The 16,092-nt window shown below is 67.0% G+C and overlaps 2 protein-coding genes across 11 annotated transcripts; one reads left to right on the top strand and one right to left on the bottom strand.

The window, feature by feature from the left end:
• The first annotated feature begins 225 nt into the window (after window positions 1-225).
• On the top strand, window positions 226-3,149 carry LOC309572902 (uncharacterized protein). Of its 6 annotated transcripts, none has more exons than XR_014226392.1 (5): window positions 226-462; window positions 652-799; window positions 1,327-1,470; window positions 2,502-2,747; window positions 2,921-3,149. XR_014226392.1 is itself a non-coding variant. In XM_082281441.1 (5 exons), exons 1-5 carry the CDS (start codon window positions 431-433, stop codon window positions 2,837-2,839), a joined length of 513 nt encoding a protein of 170 aa, XP_082137567.1. In that variant the 5' UTR covers window positions 226-430; the 3' UTR covers window positions 2,840-3,149. The 6 variants fall into 6 exon arrangements, 5 of the variants coding, with proteins under 5 accessions (XP_082137567.1, XP_082137565.1, XP_082137564.1 ...); XM_082281441.1 differs by having other exon boundaries at window positions 662-799; window positions 1,334-1,420; window positions 2,830-3,149; XM_082281439.1 differs by having other exon boundaries at window positions 662-799; window positions 1,310-1,420.
• Window positions 3,150-9,901: 6,752 nt separating this feature from the next.
• LOC309573545 (uncharacterized protein) lies at window positions 9,902-12,854 on the bottom strand. 5 transcript variants are annotated; one of them, XR_014226437.1, is made up of 5 exons: window positions 12,589-12,854; window positions 12,252-12,399; window positions 11,581-11,724; window positions 10,304-10,549; window positions 9,902-10,130 (listed from the first exon to the last, which is right to left on the bottom strand). XR_014226437.1 is itself a non-coding variant. In XM_082282589.1 (5 exons), the coding sequence occupies exons 2-5, from the start codon at window positions 12,322-12,324 to the stop codon at window positions 10,174-10,176; spliced, it is 528 nt and encodes a 175-aa protein (XP_082138715.1). In that variant the 5' UTR covers window positions 12,325-12,399; window positions 12,589-12,854; the 3' UTR covers window positions 9,902-10,173. The 5 variants fall into 5 exon arrangements, 4 of the variants coding, with proteins under 4 accessions (XP_082138715.1, XP_082138714.1, XP_082138716.1 ...); XM_082282589.1 differs by having other exon boundaries at window positions 9,902-10,221; window positions 11,581-11,741; XM_082282588.1 differs by having other exon boundaries at window positions 11,581-11,741.
• Between the last annotated feature and the right edge of the window lie 3,238 nt (window positions 12,855-16,092).

Genomic DNA, 16,092 nt, shown 5'->3' with positions numbered 1-16,092 from the left:
TCTAGGGACGCTCCAGGGGCACTCTAGGGACGCTCTACGGGCACTATAGGGGCGCTCCAGGGGCGCTCCAGGGCGCTCCCCGCAGTAGCGGTGCCAGTCCCGCAGGGGCCGCAGCTGCGCTCGGGGCGCCGGGCGGGGGCGGAGCGGCGGTACCGAGGCCCCGCCCGGGGCATGCGCAGTGCGCGCCCCGCGGCCTTTTCCCGGCGGGACGGCGGGGCCCTGACGGGAGCTGCGGTTCCCGCGGTTCCCGGGGCGGGGTCCGGGCTGTGGCGAGGAGCCGGACGCTGCCCGGGCGGGTGGTCGGGGCTGCCGCTTGGGGCAGGGGAGCCGCCGCTGGCGAAGGGGCCGGGCTGGGGCTCCTGTGCCGGGAGCCGGTTTGCGTCCCCCGGCAGCGCTGTGCGCGCGGAGAGACCTCGGGACGTGTGCGGGGATGGACGAGGCGTTCCGGAGCTCGGGCCCGGGGTGAGTACGAGCTCTCCCACCTCGGGGCTGTGCCGGCCTGCGGCTCCCGGCCGGGATGGCAGGAGCGGCCGTGCCGGGGCCGTGCCGGGAGCTCGGGGCTGCCCCCGGGCCGGGGCCTGTCCCGCAGGAAAGCGTGACGTGGTAGAGAAGGGAGCCAGGCGGTGCTCTGGAACTTGGAACCCGCACCAGTGTTTTCCAGATGTACTCGCAGAGATTCGGCCGTGGGGAAGCTGCAGAGAAGGCTGCCCGGCACAGCTCCCCCGAATGGGCCTTCCCCGACTGAGCTCTCCCGGAGGACGGGGCACTTGCAGCCGCCTGGTCCTTGCCGTGAAATTCGGTAAGTCTGGGGAAAGGCTTCCTGACGGTCCCTGTGTCCCAGCAAGCTGTGCCTCGTTGTCCAGGGGCCCTGCCCGGGCAGCCCGGCTCGGCACAGCTCGGTTCCTGCTGCCGGGCTCAGCGGGGGGAGGCAGAGCCACCAAACTGCGCGTCAGGCTGGGAAGGGGCAGGCGGGGGGAAGGAGAGGAGGCAAAGCCTCTCCACCGGCCCCGGGCCCCGCCTGCCCGGGCCAGGCTTCTGAGAGGCCCCGGCGGCTCTTGTTCGCCCGGAAAGCCGCGGCCGTCGGGGGCTCGGGGGGGTGACCCGGGCCCTGCAGCACCGCAGGGAAAAGGGGGGAGCACGGGGCGGGTGGTGACCCACGGGGGGCGGCTGCAGTCCTTACAAGCGGCGTCTGCGCTCAGCGCTGCGTTTTGCTGCCTGCAGGGAGGGACCTGTGGTGTGGGTTGGGAGCTCGTGCTGGGGCAAGAGCTTCATCTTCCAAGAGGCAAAGCTGCAGCCTCTTCCTCACCAGGGACTGTCTCCATGCAGGACACAGGCCAGGGGACGGGCCGAGGGGCTCAGCCTGGGACGCGGCCCCAGCAGGAGCGGCCCTGGGCACCCTGGCGCGGGAGGATGAGCCCAGGTGAGGAGCGCGGCCCCGGCAGAGGCTGGCACGGGAGGAGGGAATGTCCGGTGAGTGCTCCGACCCGGGCAGCTCTGCCGTGCCCCTGGGGAAGGCGGCAGGATCGGGCGGGAAGGAAGGAATGGCCCAAATGCACAGGAGCTGAGGAAGTTGTGCCGTGCCGGCGGCTTCTGGCGCCGGCCCTGCTGGGCTGCAGCAGGTCAGGGCGGTGGCTGTGCCCCGCTCCTCCCTTGTGCCTGGCTGTTCCTCGGGAAGAAAAGGGTTGTGCTTGTGGTTTCTGGCTGTGCGGCACGTCCCGCTGCGCTGCGGTTTGGGGCCGCCCTGGCAGTGCTCCTGGACAGGGCCCTGGCTGCAGGGGGAGCGGGACAGGCGCTGGGATTCGGCTGTGCCCGGCGATTCTGGGAGCCGGGAGAAGGAGCTGCCCCGGAGCTGCCCGCGGGCGGCTTCTCCCCGCGCCCTCAGCAGCCGCCGCTTTGGCTTCTGGGCACGGACGGGCTGGGCACGATCCTGTCCCGCTCCCCCTCCCGGGGGGCTTCTGGTTGTTGCGGGCCCTCTGTGGCCGGTTTCACTGGGTGTTTAGCGTGGGCTCGGCTCAGCTGCGTTTGGTGTTTGGCCCTGTGGCGTGCTCAGGCTGGGCTCGATCGGCGTTTGTGCTGTGCCTGGCTCAGCGATGGGTATCAGGATGTGCAGCACGCTCCGTGGCTCCCCAGACCTGCTGCGGGGCGGGGCGGGGCGGGGGAAGGTGCTGGGCCGGGCCAGGCACAGCCCGCCCTCGGCCCCAGGATTGTTCGGTGGCTCGTTCCCGAAACGCCCCTCACTGAGCGGAGGGGTTGCAGCAATCTGCGCCTCCTCCTCTGCTCTTCTGGGCAGAAACGCGCGTTTTTTGGGCTGAGCCCTGAGCTCTCCCGTTGTCATTTCTCCCTCCCCTCCCCATCGGCGGCGGGCAGCGCCGGACAGCCCGTGCCGACAGCCCGGGGCAGCAGGGAGGGAAGGGTTGCCCCTGCCTGGGAGGGGGACGGGCATCTCCTCTGGGTTACGTGGGGCTCTGCTGGGCACCCTGACTGCTGAGCCCTTTTTGCAGAGACACAGGAGACGCTGCCGCAGCTGTCCGTCCCCAGGAGAGCTGGCGGCCCCGCCTCACGTCCGCTGCCGGCAGTGGGACTGGGAGAGGCCTCCACGCGGAGACTGGCGCGGCTCCGGTCCCCGATGGAAGAGGCTGGGCTCCCTGCTGCTCGGAGCTCCTCATCGGGGACGTCCGCGCCCGGCTCGGAATCCGGGCTGCCGTAATCGCGGCTCCGGCCACGAGACGTTCCTGCCGCTGCTGCAGGTAAGCTCAGCTCTCCCTCTCTCGGGGACGCCTGGTACAGCTCCAGCACGCTCTGGACAAGAGCTGTTCCTGCCTCTCACAGCTCCTGCTGAGGGACCCCCTGCTGCCTTCCTGCGCTCAGGATATTTGAGGACCCAGGCGATTTCTATTCCTTCTGTTTGTTTCACTTGCAGGTGATAGCCGGTCCAGCTTGCCGAAGCTCCGGCTCTGAGATGCGGCTTAATATTAACGCTGCTGCTTTTTGTTACAAGCCAATTTAAAGCTCCAGCTACTTGCAGTTATCTGGGCTTTTGGCCAAGTTGTAAATCACTCACTGTCATCAACTGCATATAACTATTAACTGTCATCGAGTTATTGTTTAAAGAGAAGTCATAACTGTTTTGGTGGTTGTACACAATAAACACTTGGACGTGGAAAAGGGGCTGGAAAGTGCTTTTCGCTCCTGAGACTATCTCGAACCCTTGAAACGGCCTGGTGCATGCCGGCGTCCCTGAGCTTGGGGACCAAGGCGACCGGACCCCTCCTCCGGAGAGGGTCCTCACCCCCAGCCCTCCCACCCAAAGTTCCAGCCCCGAACCCAAAGTTCCACCCCCCGGCCTCTGGTTTTGGGGCTGAAAACGGCCAGCGGGGCTGCTGTTTCCAAGGCTCCAAAAAGCGGCACTTAGTCATTTTTTTTCTGAGTCCCAGAAACACTGGACTGGACCTGCGTTTTCAAGAAAAGAAAATGCAGGACTTAGTTTTTTTTCTGAGCTTCAGAAAGGCATTGCCCACCCTCTGCTTCTGAGCCCCAAAAGCACAACACAGAGGTAGTTTCTTTCTCTGAACTGGCAAAAATGCAGCAGCCAGCCTGCAGCTTCAAGAGAAGAAAATGCAGGACTGGGGGGTTTTTTGAGCTTCACAAACACAGGGCTGTGCTTTTGGGACCCAAAATCATCGCCCCGAGCTTGGTTTCAAGGCCCAAAAATGCAGCACTCAGTCTCTGTGCTCAAAAGGTGAAAACACAAGACTTAGTTTCTGCTTTTAGAGCCAAACCCACAGGACTTAGTCCCGTTCTGAGCTCCAAGCCCAACCCCCTCAGCACGTTCCAAGCACCCAAAACACGGCACTTGCGAGTTAAGAGCCAGCACCGCAACGCTGCTCGGGACCCCGTGTGTGATGTAGTGGTGGGGAGCTGGACGGGAGCGTTGCCCACCCGCCGCCACCCCGTGTCCAGTTGACGGGAAGTGCTTGGGAACCGGGATGGAGGCACCCTCCCCGCACGGAGGGTGCCGTCCTGTGTCTCTGTGGGGCAGCGCTGGCAGACGTGGGGGGGGATCGCTTTATTCCAAGTTTCTTTCACGTGCGCACAGAACAACAGCTGCAACTCCTCCCGCCCGGCCCGCCCGGGAACACGGCCCGGCCGGGGACACCCGTTTGCGGGGCAACATCCCGCGCTCACACCCCAACCTCCTCCAGGGGCACCGTGCCCCCGAGCCCCCAAACACCTCCACCACGGGAACCCCCCTCAGCCGCCCCCGAACCTTCCTCCGGGAAAGCCTCCTCCGGGAAAAGCCCCGGGCGGCCGCCGCAGCAGCAGCAGCAGCCGCCGCCCGCCCCAGCCCGTGCGGCCTCCGCGCCTCGCCCGGAGCCGCAGGAACCCCCGCGGCCGCCGCTGCCCGACCCGCACCGGGAGCGGCAGGGCCCGCCCGCCCGAGCGGCGGGATGGGACCGTCCCCGCTTCCCCTCGGCCCCGGAACTCCCTGCCCGGCCCGGGGCAGCTCCTATGCCCACCGGCCCGGGGAGGCTCGGCCCGGGAACTGCCCCGGCCCCTGCCAAGGCTCCCGGCCCCTGCCAAGGCTCCCGGCCCCCGGTCCCGGCAAAGCTCCCGGCCCCGGCGAGGCTCGCAGCCCCGCCACCCCTCACCTGCTCCGGGCTGCAGCTGCCGCTGCCTCCGCGCCCAGCCCGGAACCGAAAAAAGACGCGAGGCCGCTGCCGCCGCTGCTTTTGTGGCCCCGCGCAGGCGCCACCGCCCCGGCCCCGCCCCCGCCTCGCTGCCGGTCCCGCCCGCCCCGTTACCGATCCAGCCCCAGCCCGGCCCCGCCCCGGAGCTCCCGGAACAGCTGTGCGGGCGCCCCGCCTTCACCGTCCGGGGCTCTGGACGAGAATCCGAGCCCGCTGCTGCCCCGGGAGAGGCGGGGGCCGCGCTCCCGCCGCTCAGCGCCCCGAAAGCGGCGGCGCCGCCCCCGCTGCCGGAGCCTCCCCGGGGAAGCCGCCAGGCCGCGGCCCCGGCGATCGCTTCGTTCGGCAGCCGCGGGGAGCCCGGCCGAAGGCAGCGAGCGGCGCCGAGCTCGGCCGAACCGAGCCGAACCGAGCCGAGCTCGGCCGAAGGCAGCGAGCGGCGCCGAGTTGGGCCGAACCGAGCCGAGTTCGGCCGAGGGCAGCGAGCGGCGCCGAATCGAGCCGAACCGAGCCGAGTTCAACCGAAGGCAGCGAGTGGCACCGAGTTCGGCCGAACCGAGCCGAGCTCGGCCGAAGGCAGCGAGCGGCGCCGAGTTCGGCCGAACCGAGCCGAGCTCGTCCGAAGGCAGCGAGCGGCGCCGAGTTGGCCGAACCGAGCCGAACCGAGCCGAGTTCAGCCGAAGGCAGCGAGCGGCACCGAGTTGGGCCGAACCGTGACGAACCGAGCCGAGTTCAGCCGAAGGCAGCGAGTGGCACCGAGTTCGGCCGAACCGTGACGAACCGAGCCGAGTTCTGCCGAAGGCAGCGAGCGGCGCCGAGTTGGGCCGAACCGAGCCGAAGCGAGCCGAGTTCGGCCGAAGGCAGCGAGCGGCACCGAGTTGGGCCGAACCGAGCCGTCTTCACCGAAGGCAGCGAGCGGCACCGAGTTGGGCCGAACCGAGCCGAACCGAGCCGAGCTCGGCAGAAGGAAGCGAGCGGCGCCGAGTTCGGCCGAACCGAGCCGAACCGAGCCGACTTCGGCCGAAGGCAGCGAGTGGCACCGAGTTCGGCCGAACCGAGCCGAACCGAGCCGAGTTCAGCCGAAGGCAGCGAGTGGCACCGAGTTGGGCCGAACCGAGCCGACTTCAGCCGAAGGCAGCGAGCGGCACCGAGTTCGGCCGAACCGAGCCGAACCGAGCCGAGTTCAGCCGAAGGCAGCGAGCGGCACCGAGTTGGCCGAACCGAGCCGAGCTCGGCCGAAGGCAGCGAGTGGCACCGAGCTCGGCCGAACCGAGCCGAACCGAGCCGAGTTCAGCCGAAGGCAGCGAGCGGCGCCGAGTTCGGCCGAACCGAGCCGAGTTCAGCCGAAGGCAGCGAGTGGCACCGAGTTGGGCCGAACCGTGACGAATCGAGCCGAGTTCAGCCGAAGGCAGCGAGCGGAGCCGAGTTCGGCCGAACCGAGCCGAACCGAGCCGAGTTCAGCCGAAGGCAGCGAGCGGCGCCGAGTTGGCCGAACCGAGCCGAGTTCAGCCGAAGGCAGCGAGTGGCACCGAGTTCGGCCGAACCGAGCCGAGTTCAGCCGAAGGCAGCGAGTGGCACCGAGTTCGGCCGAACCGAGCCGAACCGAGCCGAGTTCAGCCGAACCGAACTCCACCAAACCCATTCTCCTGCTCTCGTGACCAGTAATTAGCGCGAGGGATGGCCTTTTAGAGCAAAGCATTTTCCCTGTTTATCCTCCTGCCTCTGTTTCCCTCTTGCCTTGCCCTCGCTGTTTCAGCCCGCTGAACTTCATACCCCAAAACTGCTTTGGTTCCTCTTTACCCTGCAGTAAATCCGCTTTTCCCTACTTCTCTCATGTCCCTCCCTTTACTGTATTCCTTAACGGAGCTTTAACAAACCATCCCTGACCCGTAAGCTTTGTTTTCGGCTGAACTCGGCTCGGTTCGGCCGTGCTCGATGCCGCTCGCTGCCTTCGAACGAGCTCGGCTCGGTTCGGCTCGGTTCGGCCGAACTCGGCTCCGCTCGCTGCCTTCGGTTGAACTCGGCTCGGTTCGTCACGGTTCGGCCGAACTCGGTGCCACTCGCTGCCTTCGGCCGAGCTGGGCTCGGTTCGGCTCGGTTCGGCTCACCTCGGTGCCACTCGCTGCCTTCGGCCGGGCTCGGCTCGGTTCGGCTCGGTTCGGCCGAACTCGGTGCCACTCGCTGCCTTCGGCTGAACTCGGTTCGGTTCGGCCAAACTCGGTGCCGCTCGCTGCCTTCGGCCGAGCTCGGCTCGGTTCGGCTCGGTTCGGCCAACTCGGCGCCACTCGCTGCCTTCGGCTGAACTCGGCTCGGTTCGGCCGAACTCGGTGCCACTCGCTGCCTTCGGCCGAGCTCGGCTCGGTTCGGCTCGGTTCGGCCGAACTCGGTGCCGCTCGCTGCCTTCGGCTGAACTCGGCTCGGTTCGGCTCGGTTCGGCCGAGCTCGGTGCCGCTCGCTGCCTTCGGCTGAACTCGGCTCGGTTCGGCTGAACTCGGCGCCGCTCGCTGCCTTCGGCCGAGCTCGGCTCGGTTCGGCCGAACTCGGTGCCGCTCGCTGCCTTCGGCTGAACTCGGCTCGGTTCGGCTCGGTTCGGCCGAACTCGGCGCCGCTCGCTTCCTTCTGCCGAGCTCGGCTCGGTTCGGCCCAACTCGGCGCCGCTCGCTTCCTTCGGCCGAGCTCGGCTCGGTTCGGCCCAACTCGGCGCCGCTCGCTGCCTTCGGACGAGCTCGGCTCGGTTCGGCCCAACTCGGTGCCACTCGCTGCCTTCGGCTGAACTCGGCTCGGTTCGGCTCGGTTCGGCTGAGCTCGGCGCCGCTCGCTGCCTTCGGCTGAAGTCGGCTCGATTCGTCACGGTTCGGCCGAACTCGGTGCCACTCGCTGCCTTCGGCAGAGCTCGGCTCGGTTCGGCTCGGTTCGGCCCAACTCGGCGCCGCTCGCCGCCTTCGGCTGAACTCGGCCGAACTCGGCTCGGTTCGGCCGAGCTCGGTGCCACTCGCTGCCTTCGGCCGAACTCGGCTGGGTTCGGCCGAACTCGGTGCCGCTCGCTGCCTTCGGCTGAACTCGGCTCGGTTCGGCTCGGTTCGGCCCAACTCGGTGCCACTCGCTGCCTTCGGCTGAACTCGGCTCGGTTCGGCTGAACTCGGTGCCGCTCGCTGCCTTCGGCTGAACTCGGCTCGGTTCGGCTCGATTCGGCGCCGCTCGCTGCCCTCGGCCGAACTCGGCTCGGTTCGGCCCAACTCGGCGCCGCTCGCTGCCTTCGGCCGAGCTCAGCTCGGTTCGGCTCGGTTCGGCCGAGCTCGGCGCCGCTCGCTGCCTTCGGCCGGGCTCCCCGCGGCTGCCGAACGAAGCGATCGCCGGGGCCGCGGCCTGGCGGCTTCCCCGGGGAGGCTCCGGCAGCGGGGGCGGCGCCGCCGCTTTCGGGGCGCTGAGCGGCGGGAGCGCGGCCCCCGCCTCTCCCGGGGCAGCAGCGGGCTCGGATTCTCGTCCAGAGCCCCGGACGGTGAAGGCGGGGCGCCCGCACAGCTGTTCCGGGAGCTCCGGGGCGGGGCCGGGCTGGGGCTGGATCGGTAACGGGGCGGGCGGGACCGGCAGCGAGGCGGGGGCGGGGCCGGGGCGGTGGCGCCTGCGCGGGGCCACAAAAGCAGCGGCGGCAGCGGCCTCGCGTCTTTTTTCGGTTCCGGGCTGGGCGCGGAGGCAGCGGCAGCTGCAGCCCGGAGCAGGTGAGGGGTGGCGGGGCTGCGAGCCTCGCCGGGGCCGGGAGCTTTGCCGGGACCGGGGGCCGGGAGCCTTGGCAGGGGCCGGGAGCCTTGGCAGGGGCCGGGGCAGTTCCCGGGCCGAGCCTCCCCGGGCCGGTGGGCATAGGAGCTGCCCCGGGCCGGGCAGGGAGTTCCGGGGCCGAGGGGAAGCGGGGACGGTCCCATCCCGCCGCTCGGGCGGGCGGGCCCTGCCGCTCCCGGCGCGGGTCGGGCAGCGGCGGCCGCGGGGGTTCCTGCGGCTCCGGGCGAGGCGCGGAGGCCGCACGGGCTGGGGCGGGCGGCGGCTGCTGCTGCTGCGGCGGCCGCCCGGGGCTTTTCCCGGAGGAGGCTTTCCCGGAGGAAGGTTCGGGGGCGGCTGAGGGGGGTTCCCGTGGTGGAGGTGTTTGGGGGCTCGGGGGCACGGTGCCCCTGGAGGAGGTTGGGGTGTGAGCGCGGGATGTTGCCCCGCAAACGGGTGTCCCCGGCCGGGCCGTGTTCCCGGGCGGGCCGGGCGGGAGGAGTTGCAGCTGTTGTTCTGTGCGCACGTGAAAGAAACTTGGAATAAAGCGATCCCCCCCCACGTCTGCCAGCGCTGCCCCACAGAGACACAGGACGGCACCCTCCGTGCGGGGAGGGTGCCTCCATCCCGGTTCCCAAGCACTTCCCGTCAACTGGACACGGGGTGGCGGCGGGTGGGCAACGCTCCCGTCCAGCTCCCCACCACTACATCACACACGGGGTCCCGAGCAGCGTTGCGGTGCTGGCTCTTAACTCGCAAGTGCCGTGTTTTGGGTGCTTGGAACGTGCTGAGGGGGTTGGGCTTGGAGCTCAGAACGGGACTAAGTCCTGTGGGTTTGGCTCTAAAAGCAGAAACTAAGTCTTGTGTTTTCACCTTTTGAGCACAGAGACTGAGTGCTGCATTTTTGGGCCTTGAAACCAAGCTCGGGGCGATGATTTTGGGTCCCAAAAGCACAGCCCTGTGTTTGTGAAGCTCAAAAAACCCCCCAGTCCTGCATTTTCTTCTCTTGAAGCTGCAGGCTGGCTGCTGCATTTTTGCCAGTTCAGAGAAAGAAACTACCTCTGTGTTGTGCTTTTGGGGCTCAGAAGCAGAGGGTGGGCAATGCCTTTCTGAAGCTCAGAAAAAAAACTAAGTCCTGCATTTTCTTTTCTTGAAAACGCAGGTCCAGTCCAGTGTTTCTGGGACTCAGAAAAAAAATGACTAAGTGCCGCTTTTTGGAGCCTTGGAAACAGCAGCCCCGCTGGCCGTTTTCAGCCCCAAAACCAGAGGCCGGGGGGTGGAACTTTGGGTTCGGGGCTGGAACTTTGGGTGGGAGGGCTGGGGGTGAGGACCCTCTCCGGAGGAGGGGTCCGGTCGCCTTGGTCCCCAAGCTCAGGGACGCCGGCATGCACCAGGCCGTTTCAAGGGTTCGAGATAGTCTCAGGAGCGAAAAGCACTTTCCAGCCCCTTTTCCACGTCCAAGTGTTTATTGTGTACAACCACCAAAACAGTTATGACTTCTCTTTAAACAATAACTCGATGACAGTTAATAGTTATATGCAGTTGATGACAGTGAGTGATTTACAACTTGGCCAAAAGCCCAGATAACTGCAAGTAGCTGGAGCTTTAAATTGGCTTGTAACAAAAAGCAGCAGCGTTAATATTAAGCCGCATCTCAGAGCCGGAGCTTCGGCAAGCTGGACCGGCTATCACCTGCAAGTGAAACAAACAGAAGGAATAGAAATCGCCTGGGTCCTCAAATATCCTGAGCGCAGGAAGGCAGCAGGGGGTCCCTCAGCAGGAGCTGTGAGAGGCAGGAACAGCTCTTGTCCAGAGCGTGCTGGAGCTGTACCAGGCGTCCCCGAGAGAGGGAGAGCTGAGCTTACCTGCAGCAGCGGCAGGAACGTCTCGTGGCCGGAGCCGCGATTACGGCAGCCCGGATTCCGAGCCGGGCGCGGACGTCCCCGATGAGGAGCTCCGAGCAGCAGGGAGCCCAGCCTCTTCCATCGGGGACCGGAGCCGCGCCAGTCTCCGCGTGGAGGCCTCTCCCAGTCCCACTGCCGGCAGCGGACGTGAGGCGGGGCCGCCAGCTCTCCTGGGGACGGACAGCTGCGGCAGCGTCTCCTGTGTCTCTGCAAAAAGGGCTCAGCAGTCAGGGTGCCCAGCAGAGCCCCACGTAACCCAGAGGAGATGCCCGTCCCCCTCCCAGGCAGGGGCAACCCTTCCCTCCCTGCTGCCCCGGGCTGTCGGCACGGGCTGTCCGGCGCTGCCCGCCGACGATGGGGAGGGGAGGGAGAAATGACAACGGGAGAGCTCAGGGCTCAGCCCAAAAAACGCGCGTTTCTGCCCAGAAGAGCAGAGGAGGAGGCGCAGATTGCTGCAACCCCTCCGCTCAGTGAGGGGCGTTTCGGGAACGAGCCACCGAACAATCCTGGGGCCGAGGGCGGGCTGTGCCTGGCCCGGCCCAGCACCTTCCCCCGCCCCGCCCCGCCCCGCAGCAGGTCTGGGGAGCCACGGAGCGTGCTGCACATCCTGATACCCATCGCTGAGCCAGGCACAGCACAAACGCCGATCGAGCCCAGCCTGAGCACGCCACAGGGCCAAACACCAAACGCAGCTGAGCCGAGCCCACGCTAAACACCCAGTGAAACCGGCCACAGAGGGCCCGCAACAACCAGAAGCCCCCCGGGAGGGGGAGCGGGACAGGATCGTGCCCAGCCCGTCCGTGCCCAGAAGCCAAAGCGGCGGCTGCTGAGGGCGCGGGGAGAAGCCGCCCGCGGGCAGCTCCGGGGCAGCTCCTTCTCCCGGCTCCCAGAATCGCCGGGCACAGCCGAATCCCAGCGCCTGTCCCGCTCCCCCTGCAGCCAGGGCCCTGTCCAGGAGCACTGCCAGGGCGGCCCCAAACCGCAGCGCAGCGGGACGTGCCGCACAGCCAGAAACCACAAGCACAACCCTTTTCTTCCCGAGGAACAGCCAGGCACAAGGGAGGAGCGGGGCACAGCCACCGCCCTGACCTGCTGCAGCCCAGCAGGGCCGGCGCCAGAAGCCGCCGGCACGGCACAACTTCCTCAGCTCCTGTGCATTTGGGCCATTCCTTCCTTCCCGCCCGATCCTGCCGCCTTCCCCAGGGGCACGGCAGAGCTGCCCGGGTCGGAGCACTCACCGGACATTCCCTCCTCCCGTGCCAGCCTCTGCCGGGGCCGCGCTCCTCACCTGGGCTCATCCTCCCGCGCCAGGGTGCCCAGGGCCGCTCCTGCTGGGGCCGCGTCCCAGGCTGAGCCCCTCGGCCCGTCCCCTGGCCTGTGTCCTGCATGGAGACAGTCCCTGGTGAGGAAGAGGCTGCAGCTTTGCCTCTTGGAAGATGAAGCTCTTGCCCCAGCACGAGCTCCCAACCCACACCACAGGTCCCTCCCTGCAGGCAGCAAAACGCAGCGCTGAGCGCAGACGCCGCTTGTAAGGACTGCAGCCGCCCCCCGTGGGTCACCACCCGCCCCGTGCTCCCCCCTTTTCCCTGCGGTGCTGCAGGGCCCGGGTCACCCCCCCGAGCCCCCGACGGCCGCGGCTTTCCGGGCGAACAAGAGCCGCCGGGGCCTCTCAGAAGCCTGTCCCGGGCAGGCGGGGCCCGGGGCCGGTGGAGAGGCTTTGCCTCCTCTCCTTCCCCCCGCCTGCCCCTTCCCAGCCTGACGCGCAGTTTGGTGGCTCTGCCTCCCCCCGCTGAGCCCGGCAGCAGGAACCGAGCTGTGCCGAGCCGGGCTGCCCGGGCAGGGCCCCTGGACAACGAGGCACAGCTTGCTGGGACACCGGGACCGTCAGGAAGCCTTTCCCCAGACTTACCGAATTTCACGGCAAGGACCAGGCGGCTGCAAGTGCCCCGTCCTCCGGGAGAGCTCAGTCGGGGAAGGCCCATTCGGGGGAGCTGTGCCGGGCAGCCTTCTCTGCAGCTTCCCCACGGCCGAATCTCTGCGAGTACATCTGGAAAACACTGGTGCGGGTTCCAAGTTCCAGAGCACCGCCTGGCTCCCTTCTCTACCACGTCACGCTTTCCTGCGGGACAGGCCCCGGCCCGGGGGCAGCCCCGAGCTCCCGGCACGGCCCCGGCACGGCCGCTCCTGCCATCCCGGCCGGGAGCCGCAGGCCGGCACAGCCCCGAGGTGGGAGAGCTCGTACTCACCCCGGGCCCGAGCTCCGGAACGCCTCGTCCATCCCCGCACACGTCCCGAGGTCTCTCCGCGCGCACAGCGCTGCCGGGGGGCGCAAACCGGCTCCCGGCACAGGAGCCCCAGCCCGGCCCCTTCGCCAGCGGCGGCTCCCCTGCCCCAAGCGGCAGCCCCGACCACCCGCCCGGGCAGCGTCCGGCTCCTCGCCACAGCCCGGACCCCGCCCCGGGAACCGCGGGAACCGCAGCTCCCGTCAGGGCCCCGCCGTCCCGCCGGGAAAAGGCCGCGGGGCGCGCACTGCGCATGCCCCGGGCGGGGCCTCGGTACCGCCGCTCCGCCCCCGCCCGGCGCCCCGAGCGCAGCTGCGGCCCCTGCGGGACTGGCACCGCTACTGCGGGGAGCGCCCTGGAGCGCCCCTGGAGCGTCCCTATAGTGCCCGTAGAGCGTCCCTAGAGTGCCCCTGGAGCGTCCCTAGAGTACCCCTAGAGTGCCCCTAGAGCCTCCTTGTAGTGCCCCTGGAGCGTCCCTAGAGTGCCCCTGGAGCGCCCCTATAGTGTCCCTAGAGCGAATCCTGCCGAGATCAGATGGGTGCTGCAGGGAGCGCCCCTACGGCGCATCCCGCCAAAGCCAACCCGGTACTGTGGAAAGCGCCCCTAGAGCAGCCCCATAGCGCATTCTGCCGAATCACAGCCGCTGCTGCGGACCCCACGGCGGCGCTTTCTGAGTTAGAGCGGCGCGGAGCTCGTCCGGCACTCGCTGCGCGGTTCGAACGCCGGACGCGGCCGGGCCCGCACCCGCCTGCCGAGCGCGGCCGGGCCAGGGCTGAGGTGCCGCACCCGCGGCCCTTCTCAGCCGCTGCCCGCGGCGGGGCCCAGCGCGGCGGCCGAGGGGAACAGCCCCTCCCGTCCCCGGCCCCGTGTCCTGTAGGGCTCCCACCACGGTCCGTGCGGCACCCCACAGCGGCACCCAGGCTTGGTCCCTGATCGTTCTCGGTGAGAAGCGATCCCAGCTCTCCCCGCTCCGGAACGGCCGCTGCTGTCAGAGAGGCCCGGCTTGGAGAGGGGGTGGCCGAGTCACATTTCACATGAGACCAGTCCTTGGTGCGAAGCCGAGCCGAACCGAGCCCTGTTCAGCCGAACCGAACTCCACCAAACCCATTCTCCTGCTCTCGTGACCAGTAATTAGCGCGAGGGATGGCCTTTTAGAGCAAAGCATTTTCCCTGTTTATCCTCCTGCCTCTGTTTCCCTCTTGCCTTGCCCCCGCTGTTTCAGCCCGCTGAACTTCATACCCCAAAACTGCTTTGGTTCCTCTTTACCCTGCAGTAAATCCGCTTTTCCCTACTTCTCTCATGTCCCTCCCTTTACTGTATTCCTTAACGGAGCTTTAACAAACCATCGCTGACCCGTAAGCTTTGTTTTCGGCTGAACTCGGCTCGGTTCGGCCGAGCTCGGTGCCGCTCGCTGCCTTCGGCCGAGCTCGGCTCGGCTCCCTGCGGGCGGCGCGGGCCGGGCCGAGGCGCTGCGCGGGAAAGCGGCGGCCGCCCGGCGTTGAACACCCAAAGCTCGGGGTTTTCCCGCTGCCGAGTCCCGCGGGCGGCCCGGCCATCGCACGGATACGAACGGGAGCGCGGCCTCGGGCCGGAGTTCATTAGGCGGGGACTGCACTCGCGCTAATTAATGGTCAGGAGAGCCGGAGGCTGCGATCGGCGGAGCTCGGCTCGGTTCGGCTGAGCTCGTTCGGTTCGGCCGAGCTCGGCTCACTCACGATTCCTCATCAGAGGCATCGCTGTTCCCCGGGGAGTGGAGCATCAGCAGGGCACAAGCCTTGGAAAAAGCCTCACGAGCAAGTGTCCCCCTGAGGTGGACATCGGGTGCCGGGAGCAAGAACCACCACGCCGGGGTGGTTAAGTCTTGTGGGGCAAGAATTACCCCAGGCAAAGCCTCCCCGTCACACCTCGGGGGTGAGGGAGCTTGACCACAGCACGTCTGGGGACACAGGGATGGACCTCATCCCCTAAACTCCCGAAATGGGGATCCCCCGGAGACCTGCCCTGCAGAAACTGCAACAGAGACCAAAGCTATCATCAAGATAATACTAACAAACCTAGAAATACAATAAATGGACAAACCCAACCCAGAATAAAAAAAGGCCGAAGGAAAACCGAAGTCTCCTGGCGGGGCAGACCAAACTGACAAGTCAGAGTTTTTCCCCGGGCTGCACCAGCTCCCCCAGCCTCACGGGGAGCGCGGCGTGCCAGGGCTGCCTGCAAGGGGCCTTCTGCAGCGGGCACCAGGAGAGGAAGGGCCGGCGGGGCAGCTGGCATCGCGCGGATGGGAAGCCAGGCCCCGGCAGGCAACACTTATGAGCTGGGCAGAACCTTCCTCCTGGAGGATCAAAGTTTCTCTGGAAAAAAAGGAACTAAAACTATCCAGAGCAATCTGTTCCTCCAGGAGATAAGGAGGAGTGGGCACCCCCACAAGAAATGGGGAGCAACTGGGAAGTCTGGGTGTCTCAGCTCCCGCCTCGGTCACGGGAGGGAGCGGGGTTTGTCCTGGCAGTGCCGGTGTCACAGACAGAGGCCCGAACGCGGCTGCCTGTACTCGGATGGGACAAAGCCCTGCTGTCCACGCCCCGTGTGATCCTTAGCCCGCACCCGCTGCCCACGGTGCACTGCAACAACTGGGAGGAGAAGCTCAGAGCCGAAGGGAAAAAGTCTCCTTTACCTCTGTGAAGGACTGCGTGCCCTGCACGTCTCCAGGAAGGCCACAGCCACTCACCAGCTGTCTGAGTGGCTCTGTCGGACAGCTTCCCAGCCAGGGCAGCAGAAAGGAGCTTGGCGTGGCTGTGCCAGGGGTTGTATGTGCATCTCCACGGCCTGGAAAGAAGTCAGAAACAGGAGAGAAAGCTATCACAATTCCGGCCCTTCAAAGAGAGAGGAAACTCAGTCACGTAATTGAGGGACAGCCCGTTAGTCCTGGAGGGTGCGAGTGCTTTAATTCCAGCTGTGCACACAAGGCTTTAGTATTCCGTGTAGCTTAGACCAGGGTGTTTCTCCCTGGCTCAGTCCCAGAGTCCAGCTGGAAGCAGGAAGCACGGCCACGTTAGCAAGCACCTGCCACATCCCTGCCACGGGGAATGAGGGCTGGGCCTGGGCACCAGCCGGAGCATCGGCCTCCTGACCGCTCACCGCGGGGCACTACAAAGCGGAAATCCACCCTCTGCTGACAGCTGCAGCTGTGGAGCAGTTTGGGCTGATGGATATGGTGCTTAGGGATGTGATGAACCTGTTGGCAAAAAGCTGCCGCTGATGTGAAAAAACCTGAATCACAGTGACCTGAAACCGAGGTGATTTTACCGTCTTGCCAAGGTGGTGTGTTGCACCCAGCCACAGGAAACCTGTTTCTCTGAGCATCCTCTGGGACAGGCAGTCCCTATAATCTCTGGCAATCAGAAAGCACAGGCTGGGAAGGAGCTGCCAGGGCCCTGTGGCCGTGCGTGGTGTCTGTGTTTCCCCCTC

This window comes from Coloeus monedula, assembly GCF_965178545.1.
Source record: "Coloeus monedula genome assembly, chromosome: 5".
NCBI classification, from domain to species: domain Eukaryota; kingdom Metazoa; phylum Chordata; class Aves; order Passeriformes; family Corvidae; genus Coloeus; species Coloeus monedula.
The sequence above is the reverse complement of the archived record's forward strand: the minus strand, read 5'-3'. Positions and strand labels throughout refer to the sequence as shown.